Source organism: Larimichthys crocea, chromosome III (genome assembly GCF_000972845.2).
Source record: "Larimichthys crocea isolate SSNF chromosome III, L_crocea_2.0, whole genome shotgun sequence".
Classification (NCBI taxonomy): Eukaryota; Metazoa; Chordata; class Actinopteri; family Sciaenidae; genus Larimichthys; species Larimichthys crocea.
This window is the reverse complement of record NC_040013.1, coordinates 51,630,720-51,645,727: the sequence shown is the minus strand read 5'-3', so window position 1 is coordinate 51,645,727 and position 15,008 is coordinate 51,630,720. Positions and strand designations below refer to the sequence as shown.

Below are 15,008 nucleotides of genomic sequence, written 5' to 3'. Positions count from 1 at the left end.
GTGTGTGAATGGGTGTATAAGAGACATTAACTTAAAGAACTTTGTAGAAAGGCGCTTTATGAAGTTCAGTCCATTTCCTTGTATTAGTGTAAGGGCAGCTCTGCCTTATCCAATATGGCGGCGACGCGACGTACGATTCAGCGCTCAATGCGGCGTCTACGTTTATATGTCTATGCGAAAACCTACAGAACCATCACTCAGCATGCATGAGTTTCCCCCCGACAACAACTAAACCCCCTACATGTTCCAGGGCTGCAGACCCCCATTCATTCATTTCATTCATCAAGAGTTTTGAGTTCTGAAGATATCTCATCTTTAATTTCACCAAACTATGACAATATTGGTTGACTATAAGACTATGGATTATTTTAAACATACTACAGAACAAATATTAGAGGAATACTGGAAGTTATTTTAATAAAAAGTGCGGCGAGAGCTAAAGTCTGCTGCGCCTTTAAATGGGAGCAGCTGCAGTCTTGCAGACTACACGCCACGCCCACTTCACTACACGCCACGCCCCCTCAGAGAACTTCCTCAATTAACGTACATTTTTATAATATTTATGTCTAAAGCTTACAGATAATTTTTAGTGCTCAAACCTAAAGCAGTTGTTGTGCTTAATCACGTAGACTGGAGCACACTCCGTTTCGGGGGGGTGTCCTGTAGTAGTGTGTGGAGCAGCTGCGGAGCCGCAGACAGACCTACTTGTCGTCATATCCCCAGACAGACACGGGCCAGTGTCCCACCGATGAAAACACACCTTTAACGGGCTTGTTTACAAGGGGTTAACAGGTACACAACACATATTACCGTGTCAACAAAAGGAAGAACATACCAGTGTAGCTGGTTAGTTAGCTGCAGTGTTGCATGTTATCAGACAGAGAGTGGAGCAGTAGGCCAAAGGAGACATGGAGGCGACTTGATTGTTCTCACACAGCTACTAGCTGCATAGCTACAGCTAATGTTAGTCATTGAGAGTCACGTCATTCAAACGTATCGTTTGTCTTACTGTAATAAACAGGCTGTCTGTTTTCCTCTAAAGTAAGCCAATACTCAGACGTGACCGGCGGCGCCGAGCTAACACTGATGTTAGCTCGGTGCCAGCCTCACACACTCATGTTTTATTTATCGACACACACTGGCGACACTGCAACTTGTCAGAGTGGTTTAAACGTGTTTTAGTATTTAATGAAATGGTATTAAGTATGTTTCAACAGTATTTCATCTTTTTTTCGCTCATAGGCTGCTCACTATTGTCAGGACCAGACAAATACAGGCTAGTTAGCGTTAGCCACACGCGCACACTGCTCGTGTTAAATGACACGTTGATAAATCTATGATGACATGATGTGTGATTGACACCAGGCGGTGGTAGTTATAATGTATCTCTTTATCTTTAAAGGTCCAGTGTGTAACATTTAAGGATATCTATTGACATCATTTAAATGTAGTATTCATAACTATGTTTTCATTAGTGTAAAATCACCTGGAAATTAGAATATTTCTGTTTATGTAATGTTAGAATGAGCTTTCATATCTACAGAGGGAGCGGGTCCTCTTCCATGGCCTCAGCCATGTTGAACCTCCGTGTTTCTACAGCTGCCCAGAAGGGACAAACCAAACACTACATAGGATGTTTTGTGTATTTCACAAGTTTTACTGTCACTGTAGTTTCTCCTTCACGCCTGAACTGAGAGAGAGAGGTGAGGGGTATTCAGTTGGTTAAATTCTGAAACTTCACCAGACGGCATTAAATCCTACACACTGGACCTTGAATTAAGACATGGGCTCTGTCTTTCTCACTGTAGAACATAGTTAGTTTCCATGCCTTTGAGGTAGAGTTTAATAAAGAGATTTGAGTTTACAGTATTCTCTGGAACAAAACCTTTAAATTTATCTTTGCGTGTAAGATTGTATGCCATCTGAGGTACATTTGTTAAAGACAGAATATGAGATTTAGACAGTCTGTAGTGTAAAACTGTTCAGGAGAGATGATTGGTTGTCTGGATTTGTCCTCAACAGGCACTCGGTTCATCATGGCCCAGAACCAGGTGATCCTGCAGTTCCGCTTCGCAACATTTGGAGACACCATGCTGCAGAAGATGAACCTCCTACGGCACCAGAGGCGCTTCTGCGATGTCATTGTACGCATCAACCAGTTGGAGGTCCCTGGTCACAAGGTAGTGTTTGCTGCAGGCTCCTCTTTCTTGAGGGACCAGTTCATCCTACAGCAGGACTCCAGGGAGGTCCAGATCTCCATGAACCAGGAGGCGGAGGTGGGCCGGCAGCTGCTGCTTTCCTGCTACACAGGTCAGCTTGAGTTCCCTGAGCTGGAGCTGGTGCATTATCTGACTGTGGCTAGCTTCCTCCAAATGGGCCACATTGTGGAGCAGTGCACTCAAGCTCTCAGCAAGTTCATCAAACCTCTGCCTGCACGGCAGCTAGAGATGGATGTGGATATGAGGAGAGAGGAGGGTTTGTCCTCCCAGGCTCAGAGAGAACAAGAGCGTTCTCAGGTTCGGACTGTCCATCAGGAAGATGAGGAGTTGGAGCAGGTTGAGGATGACAACAATGGTGACGATGATGACGACGACGACGAAGATGATGATGATGATGATGTGATCATACAGCCTAAGTCTCCTCCACAGATCTTAGGCAGACGTCCAAGGCACAGTACGATGGAGAGTGACATCACTATAGTAAAAGTGGAGTCTGTGTCGGACGTAGCAGAAAACTCCATCACTGGCCACTTCCCCACCAGCCCACCTGCTTCCCTGCACTCCCCTGAGCCTCAGCACTCCCTCATCAACTCCACTGTGGACAGTCGTGGCAGTGAGATGGCGGTTCCACCCGGCGTGTCAGGATACCCGCTCAGTCCCCCTCCTCCATCTCCTCCTGCAGAGAAACATAGCGGGCACCAGAGGAACTATGACAAACCTCTCCAGTGGTACCACCAGTGCCCGAAATGCGCCCGGGTCTTCCGTCAGCTGGAGAACTATGCCAACCACCTCAAGATGCACAAGCTGTTCATGTGCCTCCTGTGTGGCAAGACCTTCACGCAGAAGGGCAACCTGCACCGACACATGCGAGTTCACGCCGGCATCAAGCCCTTCCAGTGTAAAATCTGCGGTAAGACCTTCACCCAAAAGTGTTCTTTGCTGGATCACCTAAACCTACACAGTGGAGACAAGCCGCACCGCTGCAACTACTGCGACATGGTTTTCGCTCATAAACCAGTTCTCCGCAAGCACCTCAAACAGATCCATGGTAAAAACAGCTTTGACAACGCAAACGAAGGCAGCCTGCATGACGGAGGGCTGGACTTTGATTTTAGTCAAATCTGAAATCTGTGGACATTTTTATTCGTAGCTTTGTTGGATGCCATGAGTCATTACAGGGGGAATGAGACTTTCGACATGGGACACTACTCCACTGAGTCATCCTGAGTAGTTCAAGAACAGTTTATATGAAGCTGGAGTATTACTGCCTGTTATTCTTTCGCATTGTTAAAGAGAGACAGATGAGTGAACATCAGGCTTCATCCTCATTCTGATGAGTTTAACTGGAGAACATAAATATGAAAGAAGAATAGGTCTACATTTCACTGTAGCTTCATTACTGTGGACTATTTTTTTAAATTGTTTTCTACAATATATTGTAGATGCCTTCATATAGTACTTGAAAATTCAGCACTGAAACATAAAGACTGTACATCATTCATTAATTATTCATGAATTAACGTATGTATCTACATTGTCTATATATATCTATATATACATACATACACTACAATTGTACACTAGCGTTCAAAAGTAGGAACCCCCTGCTACAAAAGTAAGTTGAAACTTTATTAATCATGTTGTACACACAAAATAATTTCACATTTATCCCATCCAGCTGGCACCTGCTGGAATGCACATGCACAGGAACACACACATAGTGACAGATGCCATATACACATATATACTGGAGCGGTGGGCATCAATTCACAGCGGCCGGGAAGCAGATGTTAGGGGGTGCGGTGCCTTGCTCAAGGGCTCCACGGCCATGGCAAGGAGATTAGACTGCCACCCCACCAGCTGTCAGTTCACCTTCCAATTTCGAGCAGCAAGACCGAGTGGACGACCCACTCTACCACCGAGCCACGGTCGCCCCAAAACCTTGGTTCACTAAAGTCAGATGCCAGTAATACTCAATATTTGAAATGTTCTTTCAGGCTTTTGGGTTGCAGAAAGTCCTCTTTACAAACAGATGTTATTTAGTACGAAGGATTTATATACAGAGAACAAAATGTTGTACAATGGTTCAACCAGACTGATGAGTGAGAGGACAGAGAGGAGCAAAGATCCCTCTGAGCCACTTTAAATAAGAATATCAGCAGTCACTGGTTAAAGAAACTAGAAGCTGATTTAAACAGGAACAGTTTCCTGTTTCAGTGTCCAGAGCACAATAATGTCTAAAACCAGCTGGAATGAACAGACATGTTTATTCAGTAAATCTATTCTGAAAACTTCAAACTAAAAATACAGTACTGGAAGTGACAAATCACAGTTTGAACCTGTTCAGTGTAACCACTGAGTAGACTGCAGATGGTCCAAAGAGAAACAGCATCCTAAAATATTTAGAGACAAATTATACTGTTCTAGTTCAGTCATGATCTCAGGTCACTTATGTTTTTTCTGAACTGAAAAACAAATTAAAAATGGTTACAACAGTATTTTTCATTCTTCTATACACTTTTGAGCAGTAGTGTGTATGGATATATACACAGACGGGTGACAAACTGAAGGAAAAACAAACATGAAGTGTCTTACTAAGGTGTTTTGCCATCACATGCTGCCAGAGCAGCTTCAGTGTATCTCTACTGGAGGATAAACACTGTTCCTCCAAAAAATATTCCCTTGTTTGGTGTTTAGATGATGGCGGGGGAGAGCGCTGTCTAACACGTCGGTCCAAAATGTCCAATAGGTGTTCAGTTGGGTTGAGATGTGGTTACTGTGATGTAACATATGATTTTCATACTCATCAAACCCATTCATGATGTTTCTCCGCTCATTTATTCAGAGTTTTCCTTTTATTTGTCACCCGTCTGTATTTATATATTCATTTGTATGTTGTGTATACAGTCTACTGTAGCCTTTCTTTCTTTACTGTGTGAATATAACATGGACATCATAACTTAAAGAAACTTGAAAGAGTGTGGGTTGAATAATATTTTATTGAAGGCAAGCTACAGCGTTGACAAATGGGATGCCAAAGTGTTTATGTGAGCTGAAATGGTTCTTTTATACAGACTTCATATCTGAGGTACTACTGGACCAAAGTGACATTGTATCTGTCCTGTGTTCATGGAAGTCAGTGTGTTATGAAATTAAAAACTTTTAATGAGTCTTGCAAGTCTTGTTGTTACGCACTTTCCACCATTCATGCACATCACACTTGAGTATTTATGAAAAATATAGTGCATTCAAAATGTAAAAGCCATATTGCCGATGCTGAATTTATTCAATTATAAACCAGAATAACAAGCACAAATGTTTCAGCTAATGCCTTCCTCAGTGTGCACGTGTGCATCTGTTTTACAAGCTATTTCATCAGTTAAGAGTTTGCAGCGTGAGTATCTGAGAGCGGCATGTAAATGTGTGGAGAGATCTATCAAAGTTTCACATGTTTGCTGCAGTATGTCGGTTTATAGTCAGAATACCTTCAGACAAGACAGGAGGACACAGCAGGGTACTTTCTGAATGTTGAGGTGACACTTGGACTCTTGGAGACATCTGCCTTATTGTAAACTGAAAAGAAGCTCCATTGACTCCGTTAGCTAAGGAGTGGACAGGGCTACTACCTACGTGTAGGCTACCTACAGGCTGTCACATATAGTGTAAAAGACTTACACATGCACTGGTTAATGACACAGTAAAAATCTGTGGTCTGTGCAGCGTCTGCCATGTTAAATATATGACATCATACATGTCATGATAACAGCTAAAGTATTTGTATTTACTCCACCTGCGTACGGTGGAATAATACTGCAGCCAGATCTTGTCTTTATGACTCATTACCACAGTATGCATGCTACATGTTTGTTCAAACTATTATGCACCACATGCCAATCAAAACCTTTAAATATACAAAATGTTAAGTGTTTATGTATAGTATAGTAGCAATCATTTGTTGTCTTATGAATAAATACTTTATAATAAAGTACCAACAAGCATCTGTGTTAAAATACAAGCCACAGGAATATACCTAGACATGTCTAAACACTAATATAATAACGTAACTAACTAATATAATAAAGTAACTAATTTATACATATGCATTACAGTTATTACTTTGTTCTAATGCTGGTGAAAGGACCTGTAACAGAGTGATTTATTTGCCTGAATTGTTTCTGACAAACCACTTTTAGATTTGTAGTCAGAAAATATTAAGTGCTTTTCTCCAGCCGTTACTGTACATGCTTTGTTTAAACCTACTATACAGCATGTTCTCTACAGGTACGTGTTCACTGTGTGAATATGATTTGAATACAATCATTTGAATAAGGAAACAGTCCACTCATTGCACAGTCACACACTGTGTGTGTGTGTGTGGTGCAGCGATGAGCTACTGCAAGAGCTGTCTGCATTATTTGCTTGATTATGAAACACCCAAAACACTGGTTATTCCTAACTTTGGGTTAGGATGTGTCTTCAGGTTCACCCAGCTTCTGGTGCTGCTGTATGTGGTGGGGTAAGTACCAACAAACTTTGACTTGGGAACATGCTGTTGACACTGTACTGGTAAAATGTGGATATAAAGCTAAAGTGGTTATGAAATACTGTAATGATTTGATCGCATACTGCTGTAAACCTGCAGGTATGTGTGTGTGGTGCAGAAGGCCTACCAGGAGACAGACTCTGTCCTCAGTAGTGTCACCACCAAAGTGAAAGGCTTTGCCTATACCAACACCTCTGACATGGACCCCCGATTTTGGGACGTGGCTGATTATGTTATCCCACCAAAGGTATTTATTAAATGTAATCACTCTCCATCTGAACTCATCATCCATAGGATATGATATTACTCACGGTTATAGCAGAGCAAACTGAATAGACCAGTTTGCTCTGCTATAACTGTGAGTAAGATTATTCACTGCTAAAAAGAAATTTCTCTACTGTTACTAGCTAAAATGGTTTAGTGCTCCCTGTGCCACTCAGGGGTCATTGGTAAACGTGAAGGAGGCCTCAGGTACCTGTGGCTCTTCAATAAGTTCAACTCTGTGTCTGTTAGACTGATGAGATACACACAGCTGCCTTGGCAAGACTAACACCCAAGGTCAAGATTAGCTTTCTTTAGTTTCAGACAGACAAATGGTCTCTCTGTAGAAAGTATGTGTGTGTGTGTGTGTGTGTGTGTGTGTGTGTGTGTGTATGTGTGACTGAAGATGACACACAACATGACTTCAGTTAGCTTAGATAAGCAATCGTCACACATGTTTAGATGTGAACAATGACTTTATTTGGACACACAATGAATCTCAGTAGGGCAGGTAAGGAAAAAACCTTCAGAATTTGGCTGATCTCCATTTTCCTCAATCATGCTTCAATATATGATGCTGTGTGAGTCAATGTGTCTCTAGTTTGAACTAGACTCTCAGCAGATTTTGTAACGTGTGCTTCTCTTCTGTCCAACAGGGTGATAATTCATTCTTTGTGTTAACAAATTTGGTTGTTACACCAGATCAGACTCAGTCCAGATGTCCTGAGGTGAGTGTTATTCTCTGATATTCCTTCCTCCAAATAATCTTAGAGTTTAGGCTAATTTCTCATCTTTTTTAAAGAGCCCAGCGCTGTTTCTTTAAAGTGCTTGTTTTGTCCAATCCATAGTAGGTACAAACATATCCCCATTAGGATGATAAGTATTCTTCATATTTGGAAAAGTGGAACCATGTTTGGCTAGCCATGTTAGAGACATCTAAGGGTGGCAATATGAATATATTATTATATATATCTCAATAATTATTTGATGACTGATACTGATTGTGCACAGTCAATGAATCTTAATAACTTTGATGATCTCCTGACTTTTCCTCTTGTGCCACCATCAGGACAAAAAAATTATTTGTCCAGTATTTTGGTTACCTGCAAAACTCCCATTAGCCACAACTGTAGTTTATATTGTGTGCTAATTAAATGTTACCATGCTAACACACTAGATGAAGATGTTGAACATGGTAAGTGTTGGACCTGCTATATATTAGTATGTCGCCATACAAAGACTTAATGGATCACCTGAACATTTCCTGCTATGACAAATCAAAATGCATTGTCATTGCTTGCATACACACCAACCTGCTCAGGCCAATACATTTACTAAAGAGACATTCTGATAAGGATGTACAGTTTGCATCATGACGCAGTTAACAGATTAACACTGGTGATTTCTCCTCCAGCTTCCAAACCCATCAACTGTTTGTCAGGATGACTGTGACTGTGTCGAGGGATACAGTAATCCTCGAGGAAATGGTAGGCCTTCTTCATTGGGTGGCGTCAGACTCATGTGTGTTCATACATCCGCTCTAAATGATGTGATAACATCCATAAAACACCACCTGACATTCATTTTCCACTCAGGTATACAAACAGGGTTGTGCGAGAACTATTCCACAACTGTCCAGACCTGTGAAGTGATCTCATGGTGTCCTCTTGAAATAGACAGCAAGCTGCCTGAGTAAGACCATATACAAGTGTAGTATTTATAAGTAATTATATTATAATGTAGATATGGCTTTATATGTTGTTTATCTGTCACACAGACAAGCCCTGCTGGCTGCAGCAGAGAACTTCACTGTGTTGATCAAAAACAGCATAACATACCCGAAGTTCAAAGTTAACAGGTCAGTATTTCTGATTCGGTACAGGCTCTTAACCCGAACATATTGTTTTATTGTGTGTCATAATATCAATCATATGTCTTCTTTCCTCCCCCAGAAGAAACATACTTCCACATATTAACTCCTCATACCTGAAGACGTGTGAATTTAATCGTACAACAGACCCTCACTGTCCTATATTCCGCCTCAAACACATGGTTTCAGAGGCTGGAGAGGAATTTCAAGAAATGTCTGCAAAAGTAAGCTGAGAATCTACTTTGAACTTCAGTTTTCAGGTTTTCACAATGATTAAAGTGTCATACTTGTTTACACTTACACACAGTTAGGCAATGAACGTATTTTAAATGTTTTATTCTGTGTTTATGCAGGGCGGTATCCTGGGTATTATTATAGACTGGAGCTGTGACTTGGACTGGTGGGCGAGGAAGAAGTGTTACCCCGAGTACAGCTTCCGCAGGCTGGACAGCAGAGATTCGATCAATAATGTGGCTCCTGGATACAACTTTAGGTGAAACCATTTTAAACAAATGCTCATTAATAAACAGATTAAGCAGAAAATGTTTAGATATTTAAAAAAAACACTGCTTTTAGGTTTGCAAAGTACTTCAAGACCCCAGGTGGAGAAGAAACTAGAACCTTAATCAAAGCATACGGGATCCGGTTTGACATCATCGTATTTGGAACTGTGAGGCCTGAATGAATCTTAAAATTAAAATGACTTCATCAACAACATGTGTGTGTTCTCTTTGTGTTAATAAAACCTGTGGGGTCAATTTATCTTGCAGGCCGGAAAGTTTGGAATTGTACCAACCATAGTGAACTTGGGAGCAGCTCTATCATTTCTCAGTTTGGTGAGTAGAGAGTTAAAATATGATTATTATCTATTTATGTTAACATTTTTCTCGAAAAAGCAATGACACACAGCACTGGGGTGTTTTCCCATAGGTTCCTATGGTCTCTGACTGGTTTATGTTGACATGCATGAGAAAAAAAGAACTTTACAGCAGACACAAAGTCTCATATCTGAATGAGGACACTGAAACTGAAGCTGTAAGTGAGTTTACTATTTTACATCTGTCACTGTCGGTAGTCCTGACTCCACAGCTCACCTGTTTGTTTGTTTTTTTGTTTTTTTTGTTTTTTTTTATTACACAGGTGTCAATGAGCACCAGCTATGGAACCCAGTAGCACGGTCACATCAACGTGGAAGCACTTTTTTTTTTTGCAGTGGAATCCGAAGCGGCTCTAATTAATAATTAACATGCAAACAGATATCTTTGATGTCACATGATTTCTTCAATAAAATTGGTTAATTAAATGTGGTGTCAATGTATAAAATTAGTATAAGACGGCTCAAAGCTCAGTTAAAATTCTGGAACACATTAAGTGAAGAATATAAACTAGATGATAAATTTCAAATAATTCAGTGGTATGCTTATGACCCTGGGTTTAAACCTAATATACTGGATCAGAGATTTAAATCCTGGATCACAAAGTGAATAACAACATTCTGCTCATATACAAAAAAATGAAAATTGAAAGACTCTGAGGAAGCATTATCATCTTGAATCAGATATCTCCAGATACGCAATTACTTTGAACATATCATTAAGAATAAAACAGACTTGGAGGATCCTATTCTGAAAATATATATTGGTGCTTACAAAAATGATCCAATTAAGGGTGTTATTCTAGACTTTACAAAGACTTTTTGACTGAAAAAACCCCACATTACAGAATACATTAAAGGAAAATGGGAGCGAGAGGGTAACCTTACAATATCAGATAAGGACTGGAAATGTACAACCTTTTTTATTACACCAAAGCAGAAAGCACAGGAGAGGAGATGCTAAATGTTGGAGTCAATGTGGGTCTCGGGAAGCCAATCACTGATAAACCCATTCTAGGCTGAGTTCCACAAATCGCTAAATGTAATGAATAGTAATCTGCCTCTGCAGTTTAGCACTTTATTTTTAAGAAAATGTCGATTTTCAGGCAAGGCGTCCTGATGAATACTTGTTTGGCATTTGGATGTCTGCATGTCAAAGCGCTCACACTGGTTGCTTCCTGAATGCTCCACAATACAAGAGGGGACAGATATAGTAAATGATATCTATATCATGGAAGGAATTACAATCTCTCTCCGTCTTAAAAAAAATGTATTTATAAAACTCTGGGTTAAGTGGGTAGAATATGTAAAGCCCAGGTTTTGTATAGATGTTAAATTGATGATTGGTGATTTTTTAGTATTATTTATCTCTCTCCCCCTTCTTTAGTAAGTTTTATGGCCCTCTATTCTCTTTGTTTTAGTATTTGTTCATCTCCATATGACAAATGTTTTACTCATTCTGTGTGCACTCCTTGTCTCCCAAACTGTACAAAGTTCCTGTATCTAATCTGTGAACAGCAGAATGAATGGTACAGTATTTCTGATAGAATGCTGTTTTAAATAAAGAATATATATATAACAAATTATAAAAATGAGTAGAAGACATGCTATGACTCCCCCACGACGCTCGGGGCGGCATAACGTAAAGCGACAACATCAGCAAACCCACGAAGCTTTTCAGTGTGTTAGCGAGCAGCAGAGGAGAGGAGCAGCAGAGCCTGTTTGGTAGAAGCGCCTTAACAAAAACTTGTTAAAATACAGCTTCTCTAACTTTGACTCCCTGTGTTCAGCTCACTTCTAATTTACATGTCGAGCAGCGTCGAGGAGCGCGGAGCTAACAGTTAGCTCATGTTAGCCTGACAGCTGAAGTTTGGACAGCTGCTTTCTCTCAGTTAGCATCGCTGAGGAAAGCCAGCTCCAGCTTTTTAAATGCTGTGAACGAGACCGAGCAGCCCGTCTGGAGTTAGCTCGTCGGCCGCTCGTCTGAGAGAGAATACAGCAGAATGACAGGTGAGTCTTTAAGCTGAGCACAGCTGACATTGTGTGGCAGTGCTGGTTTGTTGATGTGTTAACGCCGCGGCTCTCCTCAGACGATGCTGTCCTGCTGGATGTACCTGTCATCCGGCAACTGTACCACTGGGACTGTGGCTTAGCCTGCTCCAGGATGGTCCTGAAGTAAGTGCACAGTCAACTTTATTCAACCATGAATATTAATGAATCCTTTGGGATTGTGTAGTCATCCATCACCATTCAAAATATCTGATTATCACACGACATTGTTGGATTTACAGTCTGCGTGTGTCCGATCTTGCAGGTACCTCCATCCAGTCAGTGACGAGGAGTTTCAGAGAGCATGCTGGGAGCTGAAGCTGACACAGAGTGTGTGGACTATTGACCTGGCCTACCTCATGTGCCATTTAAGAATCAAACACTGCTTCTGCACGCAGACTCTGGGCGTTGATAAGGGCTTTAGGAATCAGGTACTTTCTAAGGTCTAAAGCTATGTTCTAACCCCATTTTTGAATGTAGTTTCACGGTGTCTTTCGTTGTGGTTTGCAGTCCTTTTATAAGAAACATTTTGACACCGAAGAAGACAGAGTGAATGAGCTCTTCCTTAAAGCCGAGAGCAAAGGAGTGGTGGTGAAGAAATGGTGAGTTTTCTGTTAATGATTATTCATTTGGACACACCACTGGCCTCAGACAAGCTGAAATGTGTCTGTGGTTATCTTTCCACAGCTCTGTGACAGTTCAGGAAATCCAGTCTCATCTGGAGCAGGGCCATGTTGCCATAGTGTTGGTCAACGCCGTCATCTTGACGTGTGAACTCTGCTCCTCGCCTGTCAAATACTGCTGCTTCCTGCCTGTGGGCCAGAAGTGTTTCTGCAGGAAGCCAGAGTACCAGGGTCACTTTGTGGTGGTGTCCGGGTTTAACAGGACCACTGGCTGTATTTTCTACAACAACCCTGCATATTCTGATCGTAAGTAATCTCTTATGCATCATAACTTTATAGTAGTAACTGTATAGTATCAAAAGGCTACAAGGGAAAGGTTGATGATGAACTGTAGTGTCATACTGTTTTGTACAGCGACCAGTGAGACTAAAAATAAACAGCTACCCGCTCCACAGTAGAGGCGAAACTTCAGTAATGTATTTTGTCATATTGTCAAAAATATCATTATTATAGCAATACACTGAAAAATCGTGATATTATGTTAGGGCCATGTCGCCCGTCCCTAACTTTTTTTGCCCTGATACCTGTTTCCTTATCGAAAGAATTTCTGCTTTTTTGTCTTTTATACATTTGTAAATCATAAGTATTTTGACTAAACAATTAACAGATTAATCTAAAAATACCCAATAGATTAATAGAAATGATTGTTATTTCATAAAAACAAGACTTTGCGGTTACGGTTACATTGCCCGTTTGCCCAGCTCTGGTTCTGGCACGACACCAATTCTGCCTCCCCTCAGCATTCGCCTGCTGAAAACCTTAAGACTTACAACCTCATGTGGACACACGTGATATGGAAATATCATTTGAGTTTTGAAGGTATTTGAACTGATGATGGTGCTAGAGGCAAAGTTAAGAAAAGAAATGCCAGTGTCATTACAATGGAGACTAAAGCGGGCATAAATGTCCACAGCAGATTTTATGGCCATCCAAACCATCCAATAGTTTTTGAGACATCTCACTGAAAAATGTGAACCCCTGGGTGTGAGAGGAAAATTATTATTTTATTATTATTATTATTCATCAAAAATGAGAGGAAGATATTTGATCTACTATAATCTTATAACATGCTGTGTCTTCAGTTTGGAACTTACACGTGTGTGTGTGTGTGTGTGTGTGTGTTATTCAGGTGTGTGCTGCACCAGCGTCAGTAACTTTGAAGAGGCCCGGCAGAGCTATGGGACAGATGAAGACATCCTGTTCATCTTTAAGGAGAGTTGATGGACAGCAATGATGGAGTTAAATTTCACTTCCTAAGCTCATCATCATAGGGACACGATGCTGCAGGTGAAAAGTGTCGGACTAGTGGCTTCTCCTGTTCGCCGTTGTCACAGATCCTCCCCTCCCCCGGGCCATCTTCTCCGGTGCTAAATAAGCCCCAACTGCTCACGTGAAAGACACTCAGCTGCTGATCCACCACTCCTGTTCCCTCTTATACAGTTAATACTGCAGGACCTGTGAAGGATTAACATCTTAGAGATGATGAGATGCTGAAACAAATTCATTCTGATCATCTCCGTGTCATACATTTGCTCATATATATTTGAGCTGAGTATTTCAGAGGATGCAATGTGGGAATCATGGCATAGAATACAAACTACCACGAGATATTGTGCACATAATTCAGGGCTCATGATGTCATTTAGTGTGTCCAGTTTTTTTGTGCTGTTCAGTGTTGAAGTCTGAAGCCTCAAATCCACTTGCCTTTTTTTTTCTTGGAAAAAAAAAATCTTCTCAGTCACTTTTTATTCTGATGATTCTACCGACAGGGAATACAGGAAGTCGTGCTTTGTGAGTCTCAGGTAATTAAAGCCCTAAAGTGTGACATCAAATAAAAACGAGTTCACCGTAACACTCCATAGTGTGTCTATGGAGCACGGTCTGCACACAGAAGAACACGGACAGTTGACTGACATACTGAAGCATCCACTCACCTGTTGCATCTTCTGTTTTGTTGTTGCCGGGTGGATGATTACAGTGTTTGGTTGCTTTGAACATGTTACAGAATGAAGGTGTGACGTGGGCTCAGTCTTGTTCTCTGTTGAAACCAGTGAAGACCAGGTGATTTTTTTTTTTTTTTTTTTTTTCATTTTGTTATTACGTACACGTTTTTGCACTATGCTACTCAGACCGGACACAGTTGTTATTTAAGATCATGTCACCATGAAATTACTTTTCTGGATCCATGAAATGTGATTTCTTCCACATTTTAAACCACAAACGTTATTTTTTAATTCAACATAGAGCTGCATTTATTATGTTGTGATTAAAGGATTTGAACATATCCATCCTTGTTATTTTATCCTCATTTTATATACAAACATTTTGCTAAAGATGAAGGGAATATAATCTGTTTTTCATGTGACTTTGTGACATGTGACATATAAATGTGGGCTATCATGATGTTAGCCTGCTAGTATGATCATGTTAATGTTCATCTAGCTAACCTGGGTCTTTGGAGGGAGGACTTATTAGGGCCCGAGCACGGAAACCGTGCGAAGCCCTATTG

The 15,008-nt window shown here is 40.9% G+C and overlaps 3 protein-coding genes across 4 annotated transcripts; all 3 read left to right on the top strand.

Annotated features, from left to right (window-relative positions):
• The first annotated feature begins 525 nt into the window (after positions 1–525).
• On the top strand, positions 526–5,392 carry zbtb26 (zinc finger and BTB domain containing 26). 2 transcript variants are annotated; one of them, XM_010756648.3, is made up of 2 exons: positions 526–792; positions 2,023–5,392. In XM_010756648.3, the coding sequence occupies exon 2, from the start codon at positions 2,037–2,039 to the stop codon at positions 3,342–3,344; it is 1,308 nt and encodes a 435-aa protein (XP_010754950.1). In that variant the 5' UTR covers positions 526–792; positions 2,023–2,036; the 3' UTR covers positions 3,345–5,392. The 2 variants fall into 2 exon arrangements, with proteins under 2 accessions (XP_010754950.1, XP_027134257.1); XM_027278456.1 differs by lacking the exon at positions 526–792 and adding an exon at positions 802–1,041.
• A 1,212-nt stretch (positions 5,393–6,604) lies between these two features.
• Positions 6,605–10,165, top strand: p2rx4b (purinergic receptor P2X, ligand-gated ion channel, 4b). The gene is made up of 12 exons (XM_010740228.3): positions 6,605–6,735; positions 6,862–7,009; positions 7,680–7,751; positions 8,438–8,510; positions 8,619–8,715; positions 8,801–8,881; positions 8,976–9,117; positions 9,247–9,386; positions 9,470–9,563; positions 9,664–9,729; positions 9,824–9,928; positions 10,034–10,165. The coding sequence occupies exons 1-12, from the start codon at positions 6,605–6,607 to the stop codon at positions 10,064–10,066; spliced, it is 1,182 nt and encodes a 393-aa protein (XP_010738530.2). The 3' UTR covers positions 10,067–10,165.
• A 1,232-nt stretch (positions 10,166–11,397) lies between these two features.
• On the top strand, positions 11,398–14,783 carry gucd1 (guanylyl cyclase domain containing 1). The gene is made up of 6 exons (XM_010740223.3): positions 11,398–11,777; positions 11,858–11,942; positions 12,082–12,247; positions 12,327–12,418; positions 12,504–12,745; positions 13,629–14,783. The coding sequence occupies exons 1-6, from the start codon at positions 11,771–11,773 to the stop codon at positions 13,718–13,720; spliced, it is 684 nt and encodes a 227-aa protein (XP_010738525.1). The 5' UTR covers positions 11,398–11,770; the 3' UTR covers positions 13,721–14,783.
• Positions 14,784–15,008: the final 225 nt, after the last annotated feature.